General features: G+C 53.4%; 1 protein-coding gene across 3 annotated transcripts in view; it reads left to right on the forward strand.

Annotated features, from left to right (window-relative positions):
* The first annotated feature begins 3,243 nt into the window (after window positions 1–3,243).
* The window catches only part of GPR179 (G protein-coupled receptor 179), a 40,817-nt gene continuing 21,289 nt past the window's right edge, over window positions 3,244–22,771 (forward strand). The window contains exons 1-5 of one of the 3 annotated variants that reach the window (XM_030541266.1): window positions 3,244–3,734; window positions 3,846–4,324; window positions 16,959–17,067; window positions 20,596–20,698; window positions 22,510–22,739. In XM_030541266.1, coding sequence (XP_030397126.1) covers window positions 3,459–3,734; window positions 3,846–4,324; window positions 16,959–17,067; window positions 20,596–20,698; window positions 22,510–22,739 — 1,197 coding nt within the window. In that variant the 5' untranslated portion in view covers window positions 3,244–3,458. Of the gene's footprint in view, window positions 4,325–16,958; window positions 17,068–17,620; window positions 17,660–20,595; window positions 20,699–22,509; window positions 22,740–22,771 lie in introns of those variants that run through there. The other 2 variants (XM_030541265.1, XM_030541267.1) reach the window with 2 other exon arrangements.

Below are 22,771 nucleotides of genomic sequence, written 5' to 3' on the forward strand. Positions count from 1 at the left end.
GGGGGATGTTCAGCCGTCTTCAGCCAGGTCATAAAGCCTTTGGAGCTTGTGGGGGTTCAGGCACATCCTTCTCCAGGAAACCTGCTGCATGGGACATCCTGGTGCATTTGCTCTTCCACGGATTTTGATGAGATCGGAGCTGCCGTCAGCTCCGGCAGGTGGGGGGAGCCAGGCCGGTGGGCAAGCAGCCAAGCTGAAAGACTTTCCCCGGACGCCCCATCACCCTTCAGTTCAACACTTCTGGGCCTGATCCAGCGGCCGGCACTATGCGAGCCGATGATGGACACAGCTGGGCTTCTGCTAAGGAGGCTCTCTAGGGAACAGTTCGCACATTCCCACCTAAGCCGGTCTCCCCACACCAGGCCGTGGGTGGATGGTGCCAGTCCCAGGCCTCCTCCTCGTCAGCCTGACACCAGTGCGAATGAGCCGGTGCAGCTCAGTGGCTTGGGAATCACGCCCTGGCGAGCGCTCCAGAGCCCACTGGGCAAAAGCGTCGTCGTGACGGGCCCAGGGCCGAGCCTGCAGGCCCTGGTCACGGGGAAAGCCCTACACACTCTCTCCAGTTTTGTCACTGCTGCCGATCCACCGCCTTGGCCCCGGTTTTCCTCCTTGCTCGTTGCGAGGATTCCACCAACAGACCAAACGCCATTAGCTGCATGCAGGAGCCCCCCGGGTGGAGTTGATTGGCTGGACAAGTTCAAGCACAGGGGGCCATCGGGGTGTTAAAGCCAGGAGCGTCAGCACTCGCAAGACTGCAGCAAAGGTCCTTTTCCTCAGGGCCTGGCTGATAAACGTGCCGGCCTGGCTGAATGACTCGACGTGACATGACAGCACCACCCTCGGTGTGCTGATGGGGAGTCAGCAACGGGAGCTGGACGCACGGGCTAGCCGCTGCAGCACACGGCTATGCTTCAGGAGATCTGGATCCTCTTCCTGGCTCTGCCACTGACTCGCTGTGGGACCTGCGGCAAGTCACATTGTGCCTCAGTTTCCCTGCCTTCACAATGGGGAACGGGCTAGCTAGGCGGCAGATCAGGATGCAGGGTTAGATGGAGAGGAGGAAGCAGGAGCCACCAGTGCTGTGGGCTGTGGCATTGGCTGAGCAGAACCATCCCCAGGCGAGAGAGATTCTGTTTAAGCCTAAATCAAAAGGCAGCAGCCTCTGCTTTCCCCCTGCTCGGGGGGGTCCAGCACGTCATTTGCTCTGACCCATCGGCACAGCCACCCTGGCTGCCCAGTGCCTTGAGCTCAGCTCCAGCCCCACCAGCGCCATCCTCCTCCATTCACCCCATTGACTTGGATGGAGTCACTGCACCAGGCTGAGCGGGAGGAGAATCAGGCTCCCTGTCCACAAGGACAGGTGCGGCCCCAACAGGGGTTTGTCACCTGCCTCTTGCCTAAATTAAGTGGCTGCAGATTCACAGCCAGTCCCTTCACACCGGGACTCTGATCCTGGGGCCCCAAGTGGGAGGGTTACACCATCCCGGGATCTCTGGCCCCAGGTGGGAGGGTTACACCGTCCCGGGATCTCTGGCCCCAGGTGAGAGGGTTACACTATCTCGGGATCTCTGTCCCTAGGTGGGAGGGTTACACCGTCCCGGGGTCTCCGGCCCCGGGCGGGAGGGTTACACCATCCCGGGGTCTCTGGCCCCGGGGGGGAGGGTTACGCCGTCCCGGGGTCTCTGGCCCCGGGTGGAAGGGTTACGCCGTCCTGGGGTCTCTGGCCCCGGGGGGGAGGGTTACGCCGTCCCGGGGTCTCTGGCCCCGGGTGGAAGGGTTACGCCGTCCTGGGGTCTCTGGCCCCGGGTGGAAGGGTTACGCCATCCTGGGGTCTCTGGCCCCGGGAGGGAGGGTTACGCCGTCCCGGGGTCTCTGGCCCCGGGAGGGAGGGTTACGCCGTCCCGGGGTCTCTGGCCCCGGGTGGGAGGGTTACGCTGTCCTAGGGTCTCTGGCCCCAGGGGGGAGGGTTACGCCGTCCTGGGGTCTCTGGCCCCGGGTGGGAGGGTTACGCCGTCCCGGGGTCTCTGGCCCCGGGTTGGAGGGTTACCTGCCTCCTCCTGGTTCATAAACAGCCGCTGTCTGCAAGGGGCTCCGGCTGTAGGGGCCTCCCAGCTCAGCCCCCCACTCCCAGCAGCTGTGTGTGTGCGGTAACAGGCAGCTGAGGCAGAAACTCTTGTCTGCAGGAGGGGAGGCCGCTCCCAGCCCCCAATCTCTCCCTCTGGCCAGTGCCCTTGGAGGATTGTGTACAGTGGGGGTGTTGAACCAAACCCTACACCCTGCATCGGAGGGAACCCACTTCCAGCCAGGGAGGCGGCACCCCGAGTCCCAGCCCCCCACAACCCCCCGGCTCTGGCTCTCTCCTGCCCGGATCCTCTCTTGCTCACTCCTTCTGTGTCTCGCTCCCTTTTTCATTCTCTCCATCTCACTCCTTTTTGTCTGCTCCCCCCCCTGCCCCCAACACGCTGCCCATCACACACACGCCGCATGGGGACACTGGGTGCGTAGCAGGCGAGGCTCGTGAGTAGGGTGATGTCCCGATTTTATAGGGACAGTCCTGATTTTGGGGTCTTTTTCTTATATAGGCTCCTATTACCCCCCATCCCCGTCCCGATTTTTTACATTTGCTGTCTGGCCCTACTCGTGAGCAGCGCAGACTGGCTGAAACCGCCCACCCCCGCGCCCCCAGCCTGGCCCGGGGAAGGCGGCGCCCGAAGGGTTACTGCCATGCAGTGGTGTGATGCGAACAGCAGCCGGTGACCTTATCAATGCCCATCCTGGCCTTGGCGAAGCTGCTGAATGGGGAAGCGGGGTGGGGGCGAAACATTTTCAGGCTCCGTTGCCATGGAAGCCCATCGAGGATCTGCTTGCATCACAGCCAGCCCCAGATCTCCCTAATGGCACTAGAGCAGGAGGGAGAGTCGCCTTCAATCATTCCCTGCCTCCGGCCCAGGGTGGATTTCTCCATTGGGAGCATTAGTGGGCAGCGAGCCGCTCTGGGCGTGTGCAGGGGGGCGGGGGGAGCGGGGGAGGATCTGCAGCGGTTTAAAAGCCTTCGCATTAGGTCCAGGCGTGGACGAGCGACCGGGGAGGGGTGGCGGAGAGGGCAGCGCCGACAGATGTACATATTTTGGAGCCGGTGACGTCCGTTCCGTCGCGAGCAAAGGGGAGGAGGAGGGGGGACCAAAAAAAAAGAAAAAAGGAGCAATTGAGAGAGTCCTGCGTGTTTCAGGCGATGCAGAGGACACTTGGGCCGGCATAAATGCACCCCAGCGCTGCTTCTCTTAGCAATGAGCCTGTCACCGCTTTGTTCCGCCTCCTCCACCGCCTAAGGGTCCCACTTGTCCACGGGAGGGGGGAGGCATCTTCCCCCTGCCGGCTTCTGCTGCCACCGCTGCTGAGATGAGCCCTGCCGGCTGCGGGGCGGCAGGGTCTCGGCTCTTCTGATAATTCACCCAGTCATGGGGGTCTGGCTGTGGCCTCTGCTCTGGGGCTTCCAGATGGAGCTTGTGTGGGGCGTGGGGATCTTCCAGCCCCAGAGGTCGCCTCCCCCCAAGGCCAGGACGCCCAAGGCAAAGGAATGGACCCCGTCGTCGTCCTCGTCCTCTGCTTCCACTTGGGTGCCCACCCCTGACCTGGAGAAGGTGGACCTGGAGGGTTCTGAGGCCGCCTTGTCTTTCCTGTACTCGGGGGACGCGCTGAGGCTCTCCCAAGCCAACTGCAGCCGCCGCTTTGAGGTGCGGGATAGGGGCAGGGCCTCCAGTCCCCCGCCGAGCCTGCGCTCTGCCCTGCGGGGGGCCACCGAGACCCTGACCCACGCCACCAACTTCCTCAACATGATCTTCCAGACCAATGACATCAGGGAGTCGAGCGTCAAGGAGGACGTGGAGTGGTACCATGCCCTGGTCCGGAGCGTCGTCGAAGGGGATCCCCAGGTTTACCGGGCCGTGCTGACCTTTGACGCCCACCCGGTGTCTTCCAAACCCCAGCTGATGCTCCAGGCCACCAAGGAGAACAACGAGATCCTGCTGCAGGACCTGTCGGCCTCTTCCGAGAGCCTACGGAACCTGAGCTGGGAAAACCAGTGGTTCAACAGCCTGCAGGCCCAGCGGGGCCTCTTCCTGCACAAGCGGGTCCTCAGCAATGACCTCAAGAGCCTGGACACCCCCAAGTGGAACCGGGGTGATAGCTACATGATGGACGCCAGCCACGTCAAGTGGTCGCCGCCCTTCCTGGAGTGCCAGGAGAGCAAGTTCCTGCCCAGCTGGATGGTGACCCTGTCCTCCTCCTTCTATGGGCTGAAGCCGGACCTGACCCCTGAGTTCAAGTGAGTGGGGGCAATGCCTGGGGGGGAATGCCTGTGGGGGGAGGTGCATGAGGATGAGGGTGGGGGTGCTTGGGAAGGAGAGTTTGCAGCACTGCATTCCTCCTCCCCTCCGCCCGCCGCTGGGGGTGGGCAGATTCTCTTCTCGTCTCATTTCCCTGGGCTGCAGACTCGAAGGGATTCCCCCCATTCCTGCATTAAAGAGTGCAGAGCTGGGGAACCCCTCCGACCTAACGTACCTCCTGGGGTGCCGAACGGGGAGATTCTCCCCCCACCTAACATACCCCAACCGGGGGTACCAAGCTGGGGTTACCCCACCTAATATTCCCCACCCCAGGGTATCAAGCTAGGGATCCCCTGACCTAAAATACCCAACCCCCATCTGCAGAGCTGGGGATCCCCTATCTAACATACCCCACCCCAGGGTGCCAGACTGAGGGATTTCCCACCTAACACACCCACAGGGGGAAGAGCTACCTAACATACCCCACCCTGGGGTGCAAAACAGGGGGGACCCCCACCTGACACACCCCTGGGATGCAGCGCTGCACAGTTCCCTCATCCCTCACGTTCGGGATCCCTGCCACTGACATGCTCAGAGCTGTGGGAAATTCTCCACCCCACCTACACTTTGGCACAGAGCTGAAGAGGTACTCGTCAGCCCAGCTAGCCTGGGACAGAGCTCTGGGGCCCCCCTCTTATCCATCGCCCTGGGTGTGGATCTGCAGGGCCCCCATGTACACACCTCTGGGTCTCCACCACATCTTTCCTCCCCGCACTTCCCCGGGGTTTCCGGTGCCCAGGACTCTGCTGGAAGACAGGCTGGATGTCAGCTGACATTGTCACTGTGTATTCAGGTGGGGTGACCCCAGCAGACCCCCCAAGCCACAGCCCTGGCCAGCCAATCCATGGCTGGGCCCTGAACGAACCTGGCTCCAAGTGGTTATTGCAAGGGGGGGTTGAGGTACACCATGATGGATGGGTCGCTGATGGATTGGGAGCTGGGGGAGCCCTTTCACTCCCCTGGCCTCAGCCCTCCTTTCCTGCCGCGGCTCTCTCTGATCACCGAGAACCTCCACACTCCTGCCAGACTCCAGGCATCCAACATGTTCGGTTCTGCTCCACGTCTGGGGGTTACAAGCTTCCAGCGAGCAGCTCCGGTGCTCAGTGCCAAGCCCCCGAGCGACCCTTGGTATCCCCGTCCTTTCTTCCAGGCTCCCCACAGGCGTCCTTTGCAGGGAATCATGTAGGGGGAGGGGAGAAGCTATTTTCAGCCCCCAAGAGTGGCCAGGGACTGACTGAAATGGGAGGGGGCCTCCAACCTGCCGGTTTGCATCCCAGCGTTCCAGATCCATCAGGAACCCTGTCAGAGCAGCAAGAGGGGGCCAGGCCAGGGCACCTGCTGAGCAGCACAGGGGCAGCAAAGGGTGAACGCAGCCTCGCTGGCGTGGGCTGGGCGATCGGCTCTATTACAAGCTGAAATGAATTCTCCCCAGCAAGCCACTGTCTTTCCATGCCATGACCCGGACCAAGAAGCCAAGCAGTGGCTCGGCCAAGGGGAGGGAGGGACGGCAGGCAAGACAAGCCAGAGAGGGGACTATAGAAGTGCAAAGACGAGCAGCAGGTCAGAGGCAGCACTGGGATTTATCCGGATCCCAGTCTAGCGTTTCCCCCACTGGACCGTAGTGGCTCCCCTCCTACCCAGCTGTGGGTTATAGGGACAGCTCTGGACTCAGAGCCTTTGGCATTTGATGCCGAGGTGTTTCTGGAACGACGATGCTAAAGGGGGTTGATCTATCCCGGTGCAAAGGGATGGTAAGAAGGTGCAGGACCAGAATGCTGAGTGATAAGACCAGAACATTGCCAATGCTTTATCAGGGCTCGGAGGTTAACGTTCTACAGGTCCCAGTCAGAGCCTGTTCTCTAGGATATCCATCCGGATGTAGGATTTACGCATTTCCGTCTAGAGCGTCACTACCTGGAGCCCAAACCAAAAGTTCCAATCCAGAGTTGTGTCCAAATTCTCGGCTCCAGTGGGCCAAATCTGAGGACCTTCCCAAACTCTGACTCACTGTGGATTTGGAGCCAGAACCCCTCCCCCCCATTTGGGCGGCTAGAATCTAGTTCAGCCCATTATAGAGAGAAGAAGATTGGAGCTATATCCAGAGCTTGGACCTGGAGTCAGATGTCCTGAGGCCAGCAGGGCCCATTGTGATCATCCAGTCTGACCACCTGCATAACATAGGCCAGAGAACTTCCCCCAAATAATTCCTAGAGGGGATCTTTTAGAAAAACACCTGTCTTGATTTTAAAATGGTCATGGATGGCGAATCCACCATGACCCTTGGTAAATTGTTCTGATGGTTAATGTCTCTTACCATTAAATTTCCAGTCTGAATTTGTCGAGCTTCAACGTCCAGCCATTGGATTCTGTTAGTCCTTCCTCTGCTAGGCTGAAGAGCCCATTATAAAACGTTTGTTCCCCCCGTAGGTACTTATAGACTGTGACCAAATCAATCAAAAGATTGGTTTCATCTTTTCTTGGGGCGTGTCCCCTACAGGTGATTCTGCTCTCAGGTCCTGCCTTATAGGCTCAGAAGTGAGAAGCAATATTACCCTCTAGCCAAAGAGGGGTCCCATGACCCCAGCCTTAGGTTGGGGAAGGACTGGGTGCTGATGGAGGTATGTATCTCCTTCTATTTGTTTTCTGAGGCTGGTTCCATCTGGAGCCACCCAGAGTCTCAGCATTCTGCTTTTGCATGTAGCTAGGCATCAATATGTCCCCCCAGCCCTCCCTGCTATTGACAGCTGTTTTCCTGCTTACAGAAAACAGTAACAACAGGTGGGCATTTACACTGTGTCTTGGCACCCGCTGGCCATGAGTTTAGGTAGGCGAATAAGTCTGATCTGAGCATACGTCATGCCCTCCTGCTTGTTTCTGGTCACTTAGGGCCGTATATGTCAGTTTCAGCTCCTATAAAGTCATGCCCTGCTACAGAGGTACCACCATGTTGTGTAACTGGCAGTGCCTTTTGTATAAATCACAGGGTACACGCGCAGGCACTCGTATACATACACAGTCACACGCACACAATCCCACAGTCATGCCCCCAGGGACTCAGAGTCACACCCAATCCCACACACGCAGAGTCACCTACATACTCAGGACCACACACACTCAGATACACCCCCACTGATACACACACAGTCTCACAAAAACACACACAACCGCCAGACAAGTATTCTTAGCACCGTAAAAAAAAACAAAAACCACCTCTCGCATGGCTGGAAATGCACAGCCAATGATTCTACCAGCAGACACCTCTCACTAGGGAAACGTGAATTGTTGAAGTTAGCCCTGTTGAAAAAAAAAAAAAAAGGAAAATGGCTTCCCTTGTGGAGCTTAATACTTCTCAGAACCTGGACAACAGCTGAATAAATATACAGCCAGCCCCTTTCCAGCATCATCTAGCTAATCCGTCTGCCTAGAGCTCATACACAGCACATTCATGTTGCTCTCTGGACGGCGATCAGGCCCCTTCGAGCTTCGGTGTTATTCCAGCTGCTGGGTCAGTCAGACACAGCCAGCAGCAGCGATACTGCAGTTGTTTCAGTTTTACGGGGAATGAAGTTCCCTCCTAGAGGATTTCAGACACTGCCTTGGCTGCCTGGGCAGCTATCTGCACAAAACAGACCCAATTCAACACCTCCTCCTGCCCAGCCCACCCCTTGATTTATTTCCCCATCTCCCCTGTATTTCACGACATGTCCCACGTGTACTTCATGCGTTGCCGAATCCCTAGTCGCTGCTCGGTGTGGCCTGTGCCACTGACACATTCCCTTAATAACTCCCTGACTCGTCCCTCCCCCCAGCCCACTCTCTTTCTCCCTGACTTCCCCAAACTCTCCGTTGGACTGACTTTCCTCCTTGATTCAAGGGGTAGAGTCCCTGTTGGGAACAGGCAGCATGGTCTAATAGGTGAAGCAGCAGACTAGGGAACCAGGAGACCTTCATTCTGTGCCACTGACCTGCTGGGTGACCTTGAGCAAGTCACATACCTGCTCTGTGCCTCAGTTTCCCCTCCTACCTTATCTAATTAGCTTGTACATTCTTCAGGGCAGGGTCTGTCTCTTGCTGCATGTCCGTACAGCATCTAGGCCAATGGGGCCCTGATCTCGCTTGTTGTAGTATAAATAATAATTTGGTGGGCGCTGCTGGTCCTTATTTGCATGCTCATGGCTGGTCCATTGGGCACTACAATGGTCCGAATCAGGTATCCTAATTGTGTTAGTGAAATGGGCGTTTCCTCTCACATATATATAAAAAGTCCTCCTGAATTGTGATCACTTCCAAGTCTATTGAAGATCTGTCACTGTTTGAGAGCCCTGTAACAGGGAACACTGCTGGGGTCTCTTGGTGGAAACGGCCATACGGGAAGCCCTTTGTGCTGGGATAAGGCCCTACCATCCCCTCCTGCAGAACCACCTCCCTTCGGGTCAGTTCTCTGCAGAGAGGTTCCCATGGGCCTCATCCTCAGAGGGCCAGGGGGGAAAGGAAGCCCTCCCAGCCAGCCACTTAGTTCTGCTTCTCAGCTGCACCTCTTCCTAGGCGCTTATCTGTCCTCACCTTAGCCCCTCATGGGAACTGATTGATTTTAGCCTCGCAGCATCCCGAGGAGGTGGGGACGTCTCCTTGCCACTTTGCAGGTGAGGGGATTGAGGCACAGAGAATTAAGACCCAGACCCTCAAAGGTACCTAGGCGCCCAACTCCCATTGAATCCCTAACATAAGAACATAAGATTGGCTGTACTGGGTCAGACCAAAGATCCATCTAGCCCAGTATCTGTCTACCAACAGTGGCCAATGCCAGGTGCCCCAGAGGGAGTGAACCTAACAGGCAATGATCAAGGGATCTCTCTCCTGCCATCCGTCTCCATCCTCTGACAAACAGAGGCTAGGGACTCTTTACCCATCCTAGCTAATAACCATTTATGGACTTCACCACCATGAATGTATCCAGTTCTCTTTTAAATGCTGTTATAGTCCTAGCCTTCACAACCTCCTCAGGCAAGGAGTTCCATAGGTTGACTGTGCGCTGCATGAAGAAGAACTTCCTTTTATTTGTTTTAACTCTGCCCTACTTTCAGTGGGATTTAGGCACCTTTGAAGACCTGGGCCAAAGTGACTTGAGCAAGGTCACACAGGACATCTGTGTCTGAACCAGGACTTGCACCTAGTCTCGGTCCAGTGCCCAATCCATTAAACCACTCTTTCTGCACAGCTGCACAGCACTCTCCCTCTCTCTCTCTCTCCCCCACTTTCTGAGCAAAATTCATCTCTGTGCCAAGGGCCCCAGGGCTTATGCCCCACTTAACCTCTCTTTCTTTGTTTACTATGGTGCTGAGGAGCCCTGGACCAGCACTGCACTGTGCTTGGCCCTGTACAAACAGACAGGCTTAGTCCCACAGAGCATGCAGTCCAAGATAGTAATAGGTGGAGATATACCAATCTCCTAGAACTGGAAGGGACTCTGAAAGGTCATTGAGTCCAGCCCCCTGCCTTCACTAGCAGGACCAAGTACTGATTTTTTCCTCAGACCCCTAAGTGGCCCCCTCAGGGATTGAGCTCACAACCCTGGGTTTAGCAGGTCAATGCTCAAACCACTGAGCTATCTCCTCCCCCCATGTTCTAGCCTGACTTAAATAGGGCATAAGCCTCGTGCTGACACCCAGAGAAAAGGCTGGGAGCCCCCAAGTGGTTCTAACAGACAACGCCATGTCCTGCAAACGATCGGGTCCAGCCCGCCACTGCATCTGGAATCATGGGTCTGTCTACACTGCAGCCTGAGGTGTGGCTGGCTGTGGACCTAGCCAGCTCCAGTAACAATAGCAGTGCAGCTGCAGCAACATGGGCTCGCCACTGGAGTAATTACCCAGTGGTCCGGTGTGGGGTCGTACGGCCCGCGCTACCACTGCTTCGCTGTTACTTATCGGAGCTCAGCTAGAGCAGAGCTAGCTGGGATATGTCGACACGTGCTGCAGTCGCTTCTCTGACTGTAGTATAGACAGACCCAGAGCCTCAACCATGTGGCATTTACATGGAGCTGCCTTTGCTGTCCCTCCCCGTTGCTTCTGCATTAGAGATCAGTCCTGCAAGGTGCTGAGCACTCTGCATCCAGCAAAAGCACATAGGCACATGCTTAGTTTTACGTACGTGAGCAGCCCCATTGACTTGGGTGGGAGAAAAGTATCCATTTGTCGCCTTTCATTTCATACTTCGCTTATAAACCCTTTGGGGCAAGGATCACTTTTTGGTTATAGCTGTGTACAGCTCCAGGCACGCTGGGGCCCTGATCCCTGATGGGGACAGGTAGGCCCTACCCCGATACAAACAACAAATAGCAATTCAAAGACATTAAATCCCGAATTCTTTACTCAGTTATTCGACAGTTTTTCCACAGTAATCAGTCACAGCAGCAACTTTGCACTCATTAAAGACCAAATAACTCATACGAAGGTGCTGGAACTAGGGGTGCTGCTGCACGTGCTGTCTTGAAGTGGTTTCCATCATATCCAGGGTTTGCAGTTTGGCTCTCAGCCTCCCCCACCCCCGTAAATATTGTTCCAACCCTCCTGCTCTTATGTCAAGTAGGTCTTTATACCCCCAGAAGGGAAAAGAGCCAGAGACTTCACAAAGTGCACTATGGACTTTGCTATTGCCGATGTATTGTATGTAGGGGCTCAGATACCATGGTGATGGGCAATGACACAAAACCCTAAGGTAGATAGGCAGATTTTACTCAATACTTTAAAAGAGCTCCTGCTGAATTCCCACAGGTGAATTTCACCTGAGTAAATATTTCAGGATTTCCCCCCAAGATTTAAAAAAAAACCACCCCAAAGTCCTTAGTCTTGAGAAAAGAAGACTGAGGGGGAGGACCAGGTAACAGTCTTCAAATATGTTAAGGGCTGTTGCAAAGAGGACAGTGATCAATTGTTCTCCGTGGGACAAAATACAACATGGTTTTACAAAAGGTAGATCGTGCCAAACCAACCTGATCTCCTTTGAGAAGGTAACAGATTTTTTAGACAAAGGAAAGGCAGTGGATCTAATTTACCTCGATTTCAGTAAGGCCTTTGATACGGTTCCACATGGGGAATTATTAGCTAAATTGGAAAAAATGGGGATCAACATGAAAACTGAAAGGTGGATAAGGAACTGGTTAAAGGGGAGACTACAGCGGGTCGAACTGAAAGGTGAACTGTCAGGCTGGAGGGAGGTTACTAGTGGAGTTCCTCAAGGATCGGTTTTGGGACCAATCTTGTTTAATCTTTTTATTACTGACCTTGGCACAAAAAGTGGGAATGTGCTAATAAAGTTTGTGGATGACACAAAGCTGGGAGGTATTGCTAACGCAGAGAAGGAACGGGATATCATACAGGAAGATCTGGATGACCTTGTAAACTGGAGTAATAGTAATAGGATGAAATTTAATAGTGAAAAGTGCAAGGTCATGCATTTAGGGATTAATAACAAGAATTTTTTTTTATAAGCTGGGGACGCATCAGTTGGAAGTAACGGAGTATTGGTTGATTGCAGGCTGACTATGAGCCACCAATGTGATATGGCTGTGAAAAAAGCTAATGCGGTCTTGGGATGCATTGGGTGAGGAATTTCCAGCAGGGATAAAGAGGTGTTAGTACCATTATACAAGGCATTGGTGAGATCTCATCTGGAATACTCTGTGCAGTTTTGGTCTCCCGTGTTTAAGAAGGATGAATTCAAACTGGAACAGGTACAGAGAAGGGCTACTTGGATGATCCGAGGAATGGAAAACATGTCTTTTGAAAGGAGACTCAAAGAGCTTGGCTTGTTTAGCCTAACCAAAAGAAGGCTGAGGGGAGATATGATTGCTCTCTACAAATATATCAGAGGAATGAATACCAGGGAGGGAGAGGAATTATTTAAGCTTAGTACCAATGTGGACACAAGAACAAATGGATATAAACTGGACACTAGGAAGTTTAGACTTGAAATTAGACGAAGGTTTCTAACCATTAGAGGAGTGAAGTTCTGGAACAGCCTTCCAAGGGGAGTAGTGGGGGCAAAAGACATATCTGGCTTCAAGACTAAGCTTGATAAGTTTATGGAGGGGACGGTATGATGGGATAGCCTAATTTTGGCAATTAATTAGCGGTAAATATGCCCAATGGTCTGTGATGGGATGTTAGATGGGATGGGATCTGAGTTACTACCGAGAATTCTTTCCTGGGTGTCTGGCTGTTGCATCTTGCCCACGTGCTCAGGGTTTAGCTGATCGCCATATTTGGAGTCAGGAAGGAATTTTCCTCCAGAGCAGATTGGCAGAGGCCCTGGGGATTTTTTGCCTTCCTCTGCAGTGTGGGACATGGGTCCCTTGCTGGTGGATTCTCTGCACCTTGAAGTCTTTAAACCACAATTTGAGGACTTCAGTAACTCAGACATAGGTTAGGGATTTGTTACAGAAGTGGGTGAGTGAGATTCTGTGGCCTGCACTGTGCAGGAGGTCAGACTAGATGATCATAATGGTCCCTTCTGACTTTAAAGTCTATGATTCTATGTCCATTGGAGGTAGGATAAGAAGTAACGGGATTAACCTGCAGCAAGGGAGATTGAGGTTAGATGTTAGGGAAAACTTTCTAACTATACAGGTAGTTAAGCTCTGGAACAGGCTTCCAAGGGAGGTCATGGAATTCACTGGAAGTTTTTAAGAACTAGCTGGACAAACCCGTCAGGGATGGTCTAGTTCCTGCTTCAGCGCAGGGGACTGGACTGGATGACTTCTTGAGGTCCCTTCCAGGCCTACATTTCTCTGCTTCTCTGAAATGTCCTTCCCTGAGTTACTGCGAATACCTCAAATGATTAAACCTTTTACAAATCTCACTTTCCACCACTGCTGCTTCGTGTTCACCTTTTAGAGCCTATCACGCAAGTGCTGAAAACACATCCGTTTCACTTATGGTTTATAGTCAATTTCCATCTAGTCTAATCTAGCTAGCTAGCTACATCATCCTAACCTGGCCATCTCATAAGGGTATGGGTCATCTCTGTGGATTATAGGTTTCTTAAAAAGTCTGTGATTTTTGTTGAGGGGAGGACTGGGGTGCTTTTTATTTTATTTTGTTTTTGTTTGCTTATTTTATGGAAAGTAAATCTAGGCATTTAGGCCCTGATACTCCAGTGGACCCCAGCATAAACCTGGCAATGTCCCTTTAAGAAACCCGACCCTTCTTTAAATGGGGTTTATAATTAAAAGAGTGATCAATCTTAGTGCAGGACTAGTGGGAGATGCTGTAATATGTCCAGACAAATAGATTAGGGATCTGATGGGGGATTCCCCCACATGTTGCCCTAATTCAGGCTGTATTCCTCCCTCCCTTCCCTTGTCGCCCCAGACCTCACCTCTGTTATTAGAGGTGTTGTTAGATGCTACTGGTGTGGTGCTCTGCTCTCTCCTTGTTGGTATCACTTGGCTGCGTGCGTGTGTTCCCTCTGCGTGCTGCCCCAGCTCTGCGCAGATAGCTGACACAACAGACTCGAAGAGAACCCCCAATGACCACAGAGTCTAGTAAGGTACGAAGGCATGTTGGCCAGGTTTATTGCCGTATTGGACACAACGATAGTTCCCCTAGATTGTTACTCTAGTAAAAGGCATACTACTAATATGTGCCCACGGTCAATGGACTCGGCTCAGTTAGTGGCGGGACTTTCCACTGCCCCCTCGGCCGGACAAAGACACCGCCCCAGGGATACATTCTTATACACAGGTACAAATAAGTTACACATCACTCCTGACGTATGAGGTGCAACCCCTTTATGCAGAAAGGTACAACCCCTCTACGTAGTAAGGTGCCGCCTCTCACCTTGTACGGATTGGTTCGATCAAAACAACTCCATCCATCATATTACCCTTTTGGCCCTGTCATTGGGATGGGTCAGCCTGCTCCTTGTTATCTGTGTGGAATGTGCAAGTATGTGAATGTTCTGATCTCTAGTGTTCAGTACCTTTTAGGTACATATCTTCTTGCAGCACCAGCCCTTTCTTTGCCAGTTTCTGTGAGCAGGGCCTGCCTCTGGCTCACAGCTTCACTTTGCTTTATGTTAGCAAAGTCTTGACCATTACTTTAGTTTAGGCCTCAGGCCTCATGCTAGGCCTCTGATACCAAGGTTTATATCTTAGGGCCTCCTCTTACTACAACCCCCACTCTGGCTGCCACCCAAGGCAGGTGATATAAATAGAAAGGTGGTTGTGACTGCCTGGATCGCTCAGCGTCAGGCAGTGCAGCCTCGGGAACAGCTGTGCCAAAGACACACTCACAGGCTGAGCAATCAGTAAGCCCTAGATCTCATCTCCCTGCATCCAGGGCAGAAGCGTGCCGGGGGGAGCCCAGGAAGCCAGCTGGCCCAGCGCCTGTAGAGGCAGGCCTGCCACAGCCCACACTGCTTGTTCTGCCTGTCAGGCTTTGTTTGCAAAACAAACAAACCCTCGTCAATTCCCAGGCAACACCTGGCGCCGGCAATTTCCCCTTCCCTGCCAGCTTTTGGATCCATGCTGGTTAAAAGACTCTCCCTGTCTGTGGATGGAGAATGACAAGGGAGAGAGACGCAACAGGGAAGGGAGGTTGTTGTCATCCTGTGCATGGAAAATGGGTCAAAAACTGATTCTAAATAATGAATGGCTCCTGAGTAGAGCTGCAGAGGCAGATCTAAGCTATCTATCAATATATGCAAGACAAGAGCCGTCTGTCTATTTCCCCACCCCTTGCATCCAGCCACACTCTCTTTCTCCCCATAATTTGTCCATTTCCTTTTCCTTGCTTTCTGTCGTCTCCTTCGTTGATGGATCCTGGCCCTAGGATCCTTAGCTCCATAGCTCCCAGGCCCAATTATCTTCTTCATCACACCAATGCCACTGCGGGGAAGTCAGAGGACGACAGTGATGGGCTTAACCGAGGGGAGGGATAGCTCAGTGGTTTGAGCACTGGCCTGTTAAACCCAGGGTTGTGAGTTCAATCCTTGAGGGGGCCATTTAGAGAGCTGGGGTAAAAGTCTGTCTGGGGATTAGCCCTGATTTGAGCAGGGGGTTAGACTAGATGACTTCCTGAGGTCCCTTTCAACCTTGATATTCTATGAATTTGCCCCAATGGGGCCTATTTCTCCCATTTGATGTGTAACTTCCCATGCACACAACTATACACAGATAAATCCATGCACACACTATGCATGGTGATGACAAGAACAATATTTTGCACATCACTAGATCCTTTCATCTGAGCACGGTACAAACAGCATGAAATTCCACTCTGGGCAGAGAACCAGTGTGATACATTAGCACCACTTAAGTCCCCTGCCTGGGGGCAGGGTTCACCCAGGGAGGACACCTTTCTTTCCAGCTCAGGTTCTGGTTTTGCATTTTGCAGGTCGCAGTCTGCTGAAATACGATGGTTATATACATGCAGTGGTGCACAAGGCTAATGTCACTCCAGGGTGTATTCATGGGAGCTTTATATGTAAGACACAGGAGGTAACTGTGGTGATTCTCTCGTTCTACTCGGCGCTGGTGAGGCCTCAGCTGGAATCGTGCGTCCAGTTCTGGGCACCACTTCAGGAAAGATGTGGACAAATTGGAGGGAGCCCAGGAGAGAGCAACAAACGGGATCAAAGGTTTAGAAAATCTGGACGATGAGGAAAGGTTAAAAAAAGCAGGCATGGTTAAACTTGAGAAAAGAAGGCTGAGGAGGGAACCTGTAACTTTCTTCAAATATGCTCAGGGCTGTTACAAAGAGGACAGAGATCCATTGTTCTCCATGGCCACTGGAGTTAGGACAAGACTTAATGAGCTTGATCTGCAGCCAGGGAGACTTCCGTTAACTATTGTGAAAAAACTTTCTACCTTTCAGGGTCATTAAGCTCTGTGAGGTGAGGCTTTCCAGGGGGGTTGTGGAGTCCCTGTCATTGCTGGTTTTTTAAGAGCAGGTCAAACAAACACTCATCAAGGATGGTCTAGGTTCACTCGGTCCTGCCTCAATGCAGGGGGTTGGACTGGATGATCTCTCGAGGTCCCTTCCAGCCTGACAGTGCTATGAGAGTAGCCACTGGAAATCTGAGTCCCATTGCGCTAGGGGCTGTACAAACTCATGAGAGACAACCCCTGCCTCAAAGTGCCCACAGGTTGAATAGACGAGACAGACAGGGGGTAGAAGGGGAAACTGAGGCAGAGAGAGGGGAAATGATTTCCACGAGGTCACGGAGCCCGTTAGTGGCAGAGCCAAGAATAAAACCCAGGCCTCCCATGGCCTTAGTGAAAGCAGAACGAGACGTCTGTGCCATTGGGAGCCCGTGTGGCCAAGCCCAGTGTCCTGGCTATTGGACCACATGGGCAGAGTCTGAGTTTACAGTCTTGGTCCAGGTGTCATTCGAGGGGCGTAGGCGGAAGGCAGCCTCCTTTCCCACCCTGGGCACCAGAACAGCTGTGGGGACCACTGCAGCTTCTTTGACCCTTAGTACTCTGGCCTAGTCCCATGGGAGGAAAGAGGGGGAACCGAACGCTCAGCTTCCCAGCGCCTGCTGCACCCGACCCTTGCTCCTCTCTTCCAGGGGCGTGGTGAGGATGGACGTGAAGCTGCAGAACGTGGACATCAATCAGTGCGCCAGCGGCCCAGGATGGTTCACAGAGACTCACCAGTGTGATCTCAACAGTACACAGGTAAACGGTGCCTGGGCTCCTGGTGCTGTCCACACGCCTCCCTGCCAGGCACCACTTAGCACCTTGTTCACCCCCTCTGCCTCTGACAGCTCTTGCCTCGTGGAAGCCCCTGTGCAGGAGCAGCTGGGCCTCGGAGGCCGAGTCCAGATCCAGACTTTCTCACAGCCCGAGCTGGGATCTGGGGACAGGGGAGTTTCCAGCTCCCCAGGCAAACCCCAGTGTGACTGAAATCCCTCCCCTTGGGCTGGAAGGCATGACCCAAAGCTCAGTGGACTTGTCGGAGGGAGCTTTTCCCTCCTGAGATCTCACTTCCCTCCACCCCCAAAGGACACTATCCTTCTTTGCAATGTCACTCCTCTTTCCAGAGTCCTTAGGCGGCAGGAAGTCCTGAGCACAATTCTGCGCTAGAACTGAAGCACTTGCTTGTAGGGTTGCCAATTCTGATTGGACATATTCCTGGAGGTTTCATCATAGGAGATGATCTTCAATTCAAGATTAATCTTTAATTCCTGGAGATGCCAGGAAAATCCTGGAGTGTTGGCAACCCTACTTGCTTGCTGTGTGGTGCTGAGCACGTCCCTTCGCCTTTCAGGTGATTTCTCCATCTGTAGAATGGGGAGAATCATGTTTTCCTCTCTCACAGGGGTCACTAGCTAACATCTGACCATACAAACTGCTGTGTTAGTTAAGGACGAATCAGATTTCAAGAGTTTTCTAACCCCGCCCAACCCCATCCGCCCCCCCTGAAGACAACACCAGTACAAAGTGTGACTTTTCCTGTAGGTCCTACAAAAATAGGCTGCTTCGTTGTGGTGTGGCAAGAATGCAGCCTGGAGATCTCACAGGAGTTTACGGGAGTGAGATTCGGGCCCCCAGCTCACTTTGAACATCCCGTTTGTCTGGAATGCAGATATTTTAGCATCATTAGCATGTGCTGTTTTCCTCCCCATCCCCTAGGGCTGAGTGCCGTATAAATGCCTGGGTGATTAGATAGATAGAAATACCAGATTATAACCATGTTAAGGTAGGTCACATTTCGGGGCTTAATGTACTTGGCAGTGTCTCTTAGCCATTATATTGAGCATTCACCTCTCTAATACCCCTCCTGGCAGACCCTGGCTCAGCAGGGAGAGAGGAAGCCAGCAGCTTCTCCAAGCAGGCGCGGGATGGGGATCGAGATGGTTGCTTTAATCATTTGGGGATTAGGAGGTTCAGCGCTTGGGATCTAATGTCCAATCAGATCTCCTGCAGCCTCCAGGGCAATTTTAAATGACAAACACAGCAAGATCCCACCCCATGCCCCTTTTGATGTAATTATCCATTAAAAAATAAATAGAAAGGAAGCGTGGCTGGCTTTGTTAATTAACGAATCTTGCCTTGTCCTGCTTCTCTTTTTGCTCCCCTCTCTCCCATGCTGGGTAAATACCAGGGACACACGGCTCTCTCGCTCTCTCTGTGTGCAATTAAAAGGCTGCCTTTGAATGACTGGAGCGCTGCTTAAGTTTGCAGGGTTAATGCACTCCTGTCGGCGGAAATCATGGAATCAGCATACAAGACAAGGCATCCAGGAGCAAAATGAGAGGGATGGGATGGCGGAGGGAGGACAGGCGAACCAGGTGGGCTAACAGAGCCAAGGGTAATAATCCTGCCTCCATTAGCGTGACCCGGCTCAGAGACATCCCCCAAGACCATTAACGAGCCTGGTGGCTCCTTGTGTCCCAAGCCCCCACTCGCTATCAGTTTCTTTGGTCTGTTTCTGGCTCCCGTGGGGGATTGCATCTCCCCATACCCACCGCATGGTTACTCGGCTCCACCTCACTTCCATCCATGGGCCAGCTACTGCCCCCTTCCTGCATAGCCACTGGTCCTGCATGAGCAACGTGCGATTAGCAAACAAAGCTCGTGCTTCCCCTTATGAGCATAGAGGCCTCGGCTGAGATCTGGGCCCCACTGTGCAAACACACGGGAGAGACAGTCCCTGCCCCAAAAACCACTGAATAGACAAAGGGGTGGGAGGCAGAGAGGGGAAGTGAAGTGCTCAAGATCACCCAGCAGATCAGGGCTGGATATGAGAAGAGAACCCAGTTCGTTCTGATCCCCAGTCCAGTGTCCTACCTCGCTGAAACCTGCTGGCACCGCTCCCGACTCTGGCGGACTGAGAGTTTAACCCAGTCCCTCTTCCCTGCTTTCCGAGGCTCGGCCTGTTGTCTTAGATTCAAGTTTCTCGCCAATGTTGCAAGCAGCTCCACAAGCTCAAACAATGCCGACCCAGAGAAGCAGCACTCAGACGGAGAGCCCTAGGGAAAAGCAGAACGCGCTCTGATGAACTGGCCTGAACAGACAGGATTGCAGGGGGAGCAGAGTGGATACTTTGGGAGCCGCTGGCATCTTGCCTGGCTCAAAAGGAGCACAGGGATGGGAAGCAGTGGGCTAGGGGACCCATCATCTCTACATCCCAGACCAATAAAAGCTGTTCCCGTTCTCCGATGGTCTATCACTGGCCTGGGGAATGGAGCTGGTCGCCTCAGGCCACTTCCTAGGAGCCAGGTGTTACAGCACGGGTTACGTCACTCATTGGCAGTCCTGGCACCCCCGCTGGGTGACGGCTAAGACACCTGGCCAGAGCGGAGCAGCACAGGGACTGTTGTGGGGGTAGCACCGGAGGCAGGGCTGTCTGAGCCAGCAGTATGGCCACCTGCACACAGTGGATGGTGGGGAACATGCGTTGAGAGCCAGGAGAGCGGAGATGGGGGGAGCTTGTCTCCCTCAGCTGCCTTCACCCTTTCTTTACCCACCCCCGCACCTCCTCACCCACCCCCTCTGGTTCCTTGGGCCTGCCTGGCCTCCTCTCTGGAGCCCCTGCCTTCAGTCTGCCCTGGGGGGCACGCCATATGGCAGGCAAAAGATTGATTCCTCCCCCCAAGCAATTGCCTCCTGGCAGCAGAGCAGCCGTCGATGCTGTTGTGTTAGGAACGACATGGGTGGGGAGCGGGTGGGCAGGCAGCGGGTAGGAATGCATTAGCTGCCAGCTCTTCGGTGGGTTCATGGCTGGGGCTTTCCAGGCTCCTGCCCTGCTCCCTGGTCTAGGCCTCACATGCAATCCATCCCATTTCTCCATTGACATCTGCCTCTGGTGTGGGATCTCAAGGTCCCCAGCATTAACTGGGAAGCTCTTTGTAGGCTGCCTGGGCCCAGCTTTTGCCCTCACGGTAGCAGGGATTAGCGCTTGGCAGCATTACACATCCATTTAGGTTTTAGGAGGGGATTTGAACATCAGGCTTTTGCCGTTAATTCTTAAATGTTTAACCACTGGCTTCCAGAAATAAACTTAAAGGGATGGGGGGACCAAACTGAGCAGGGGCAGGGGGAGGGAACCCCTCCAGGGACAGAGCTACAGTCATACTGAAGGAAGCCATCTAGATTCCCGGCCGGGAGGGCTCGGGGAGAGGCCACACATTCCCATTGAGGCTCCAGGTTCCCCCCAGAGAAGAGGATCCGTGTCACTCACACGTGGCATGTTTTGTTTAGTGTGTCCCACAGGAAAGCCGTGGCTTCGTCCTCGGAAGATACCTCTGTCTGTGCAAGCCGGGCTTCTACGGCACAAGCAGGGCCTCTGGCACTGGCCCGTCTGGTAGGTGGTAACCCTGCCTGGCCTACCCTGGCCGGAGCATCTCCTCTGGGTGGCTGGGCTTGGCTCTTTCCTTTTGCTGCATCCACAACGCAGAGCTTGGTACTTGGCTCCTCCAGCGTCCCATCTTACCCGGCCGCATCGCATGCCAGCACCTCCCCAACAACACCCCTCCCCCGTTTCACAGCAGCGGAGCTGATGCTAAATGACTTGCCCACGGTCGCGCAGAACGTCGGAGCTGAGCAGGGAGCTGAAGCCAGGTCTCCCATAGCCAAGGCTGGTGCTTTAACCACTGCACCCTCCTTCCTCTCTAACTTCCCAGCTCTGTGACTCCACAGCGCCCCCCCCACCCCCCACCCCGCCATCTCTGAGCATTCTAAGCACCCAGCCTTTCCAAAGGGCTCCCCTTCCCAGGTGCTGCAGTTCCACCATCTGGAAATGCATCCATGGGTTTGGATCTGTGCCCTGCTTTGCCTTAACCTTGCCCTGATCTCCTGCCCAGTGCAGGAAAATACTCTTCAGCAGGAGCCAGGGATGGGTGGGACTGTAAATCACAGGGCCAAGATTAACCCTACGTGGTTGGGCCAGTTTATGTCACACCTTGAGTTAAACCAGTGGTTCCCAAACTTTAACAACCTGTGACCCCCTTTCACTAAAATGTCAAGTCTTGCGAACCCCCGCTTAAAAATGAATATTTCCAGGGAAATACTCAGGTACAGAAGGAAACAATCATCAAAGCAGTGATCTTGGAAATATAAAATTTGTTTTTATGACATGCTTATTACACACTATTTATTATTAATTACTATTTATCATTACAGTATTTTTTATTACATTATGAAAAGGGCAACACTCTTCCAAGATCTCACTTTCGTAGCTTATATCACTTTGAATAAGCCTGTTATGAGACAAGGCTCCTGTGTTTCAGCAAGGAGTATCAGATGTGAAGCAGCAGGAAGGTATTTAAGAGGCCAACTCAAAGAGTTCCTCCTGCACAAGCATTCAGGTCTTGAACAGTCCTGGCAAACGACGCATATTACAAGAAAGCTTAAACTTGGTCTTCATAATCATTTTAAAAACAAGATTAGCTGCCTATTTCATTTTAAAAACAGCAAAAAATATCCACCTCCCTTTCCATTTCTTACAAGGAGTCTTGGAGTTTCAATCTCCTCGCTGTGCTAGATATGCTTGCTTTGATCTGCTCAGTTCTTGGAAGTCCAGGAGCTCCAGGCTGCTGGCCTCGTGCTGCTCGAGGTCCCTAAGGACAGCTCTGTTCACCATTAGGGATTTTTCCCCCCTGAGAACCCCCTGTAACATTTCATGAACCCCCAGTTTGGGAACCACTGAATTCAACTGATGCAGCTCTGGCTCTGGACCAGGCCTTAGAGACGCGCTAGCCAGACAGAAGAGTGTCCCAATGATTGCTCTGCACCTTGGGCTAGCATTGATAGCAGCGCCAAGAGGGTGCTATCAAGTCTGCATTTCACACCTACACCATGTGGGTATAGATGACGGTGCGTGGTGCGGGGCAGCAGAGAATCAGGCCCAGACGCAGTGCTGGCCCATTGGGTGCCATAAACAGGAATGTTTTCGCTCCCCCCACCCCACAACACACAATAAAAAGCAAACAGGGGGACCCCTTGAGCTGCTCGGGGCCATAAGCAATTGCTTAGTCTGCTTACGCCTAGCGCCAACTCTGATCAGGCCTGGGACCAGTCACGTGAATCTGTTTTGTGGGAGGGGAGAAATCAAAGGCTGTGCAGAGTTGCGACGGCATTTTAACCTTCCCACATGCCTCCTCTTCACCCCTGCAGGCCCACAGGAAAGCTCGTCCCAGTATGCAGGGCAGTATGGAGCCATGGACTCTGGGACCTTGCTCGAGTGCCGTCCCTGCAAGGAAGGATGCGTGACATGTGTGGACGACACCCCGTGTTTGATCCAGGAGGATTGGTCCCTGCGAGCTGCCGTCCTCTCTTTCCAGGCCTTCTGCATGCTGGCCGTCTTTCTCAGCATGCTGGTGTCCTACCACTTTCGAATGAGCAAGGCAAGGCATGCGGCGGTCACTGAGGAATGCAC

This window comes from Gopherus evgoodei, chromosome 23 (genome assembly GCF_007399415.2).
Source record: "Gopherus evgoodei ecotype Sinaloan lineage chromosome 23, rGopEvg1_v1.p, whole genome shotgun sequence".
Lineage (NCBI taxonomy): Eukaryota > Metazoa > Chordata > Testudines > Testudinidae > Gopherus > Gopherus evgoodei.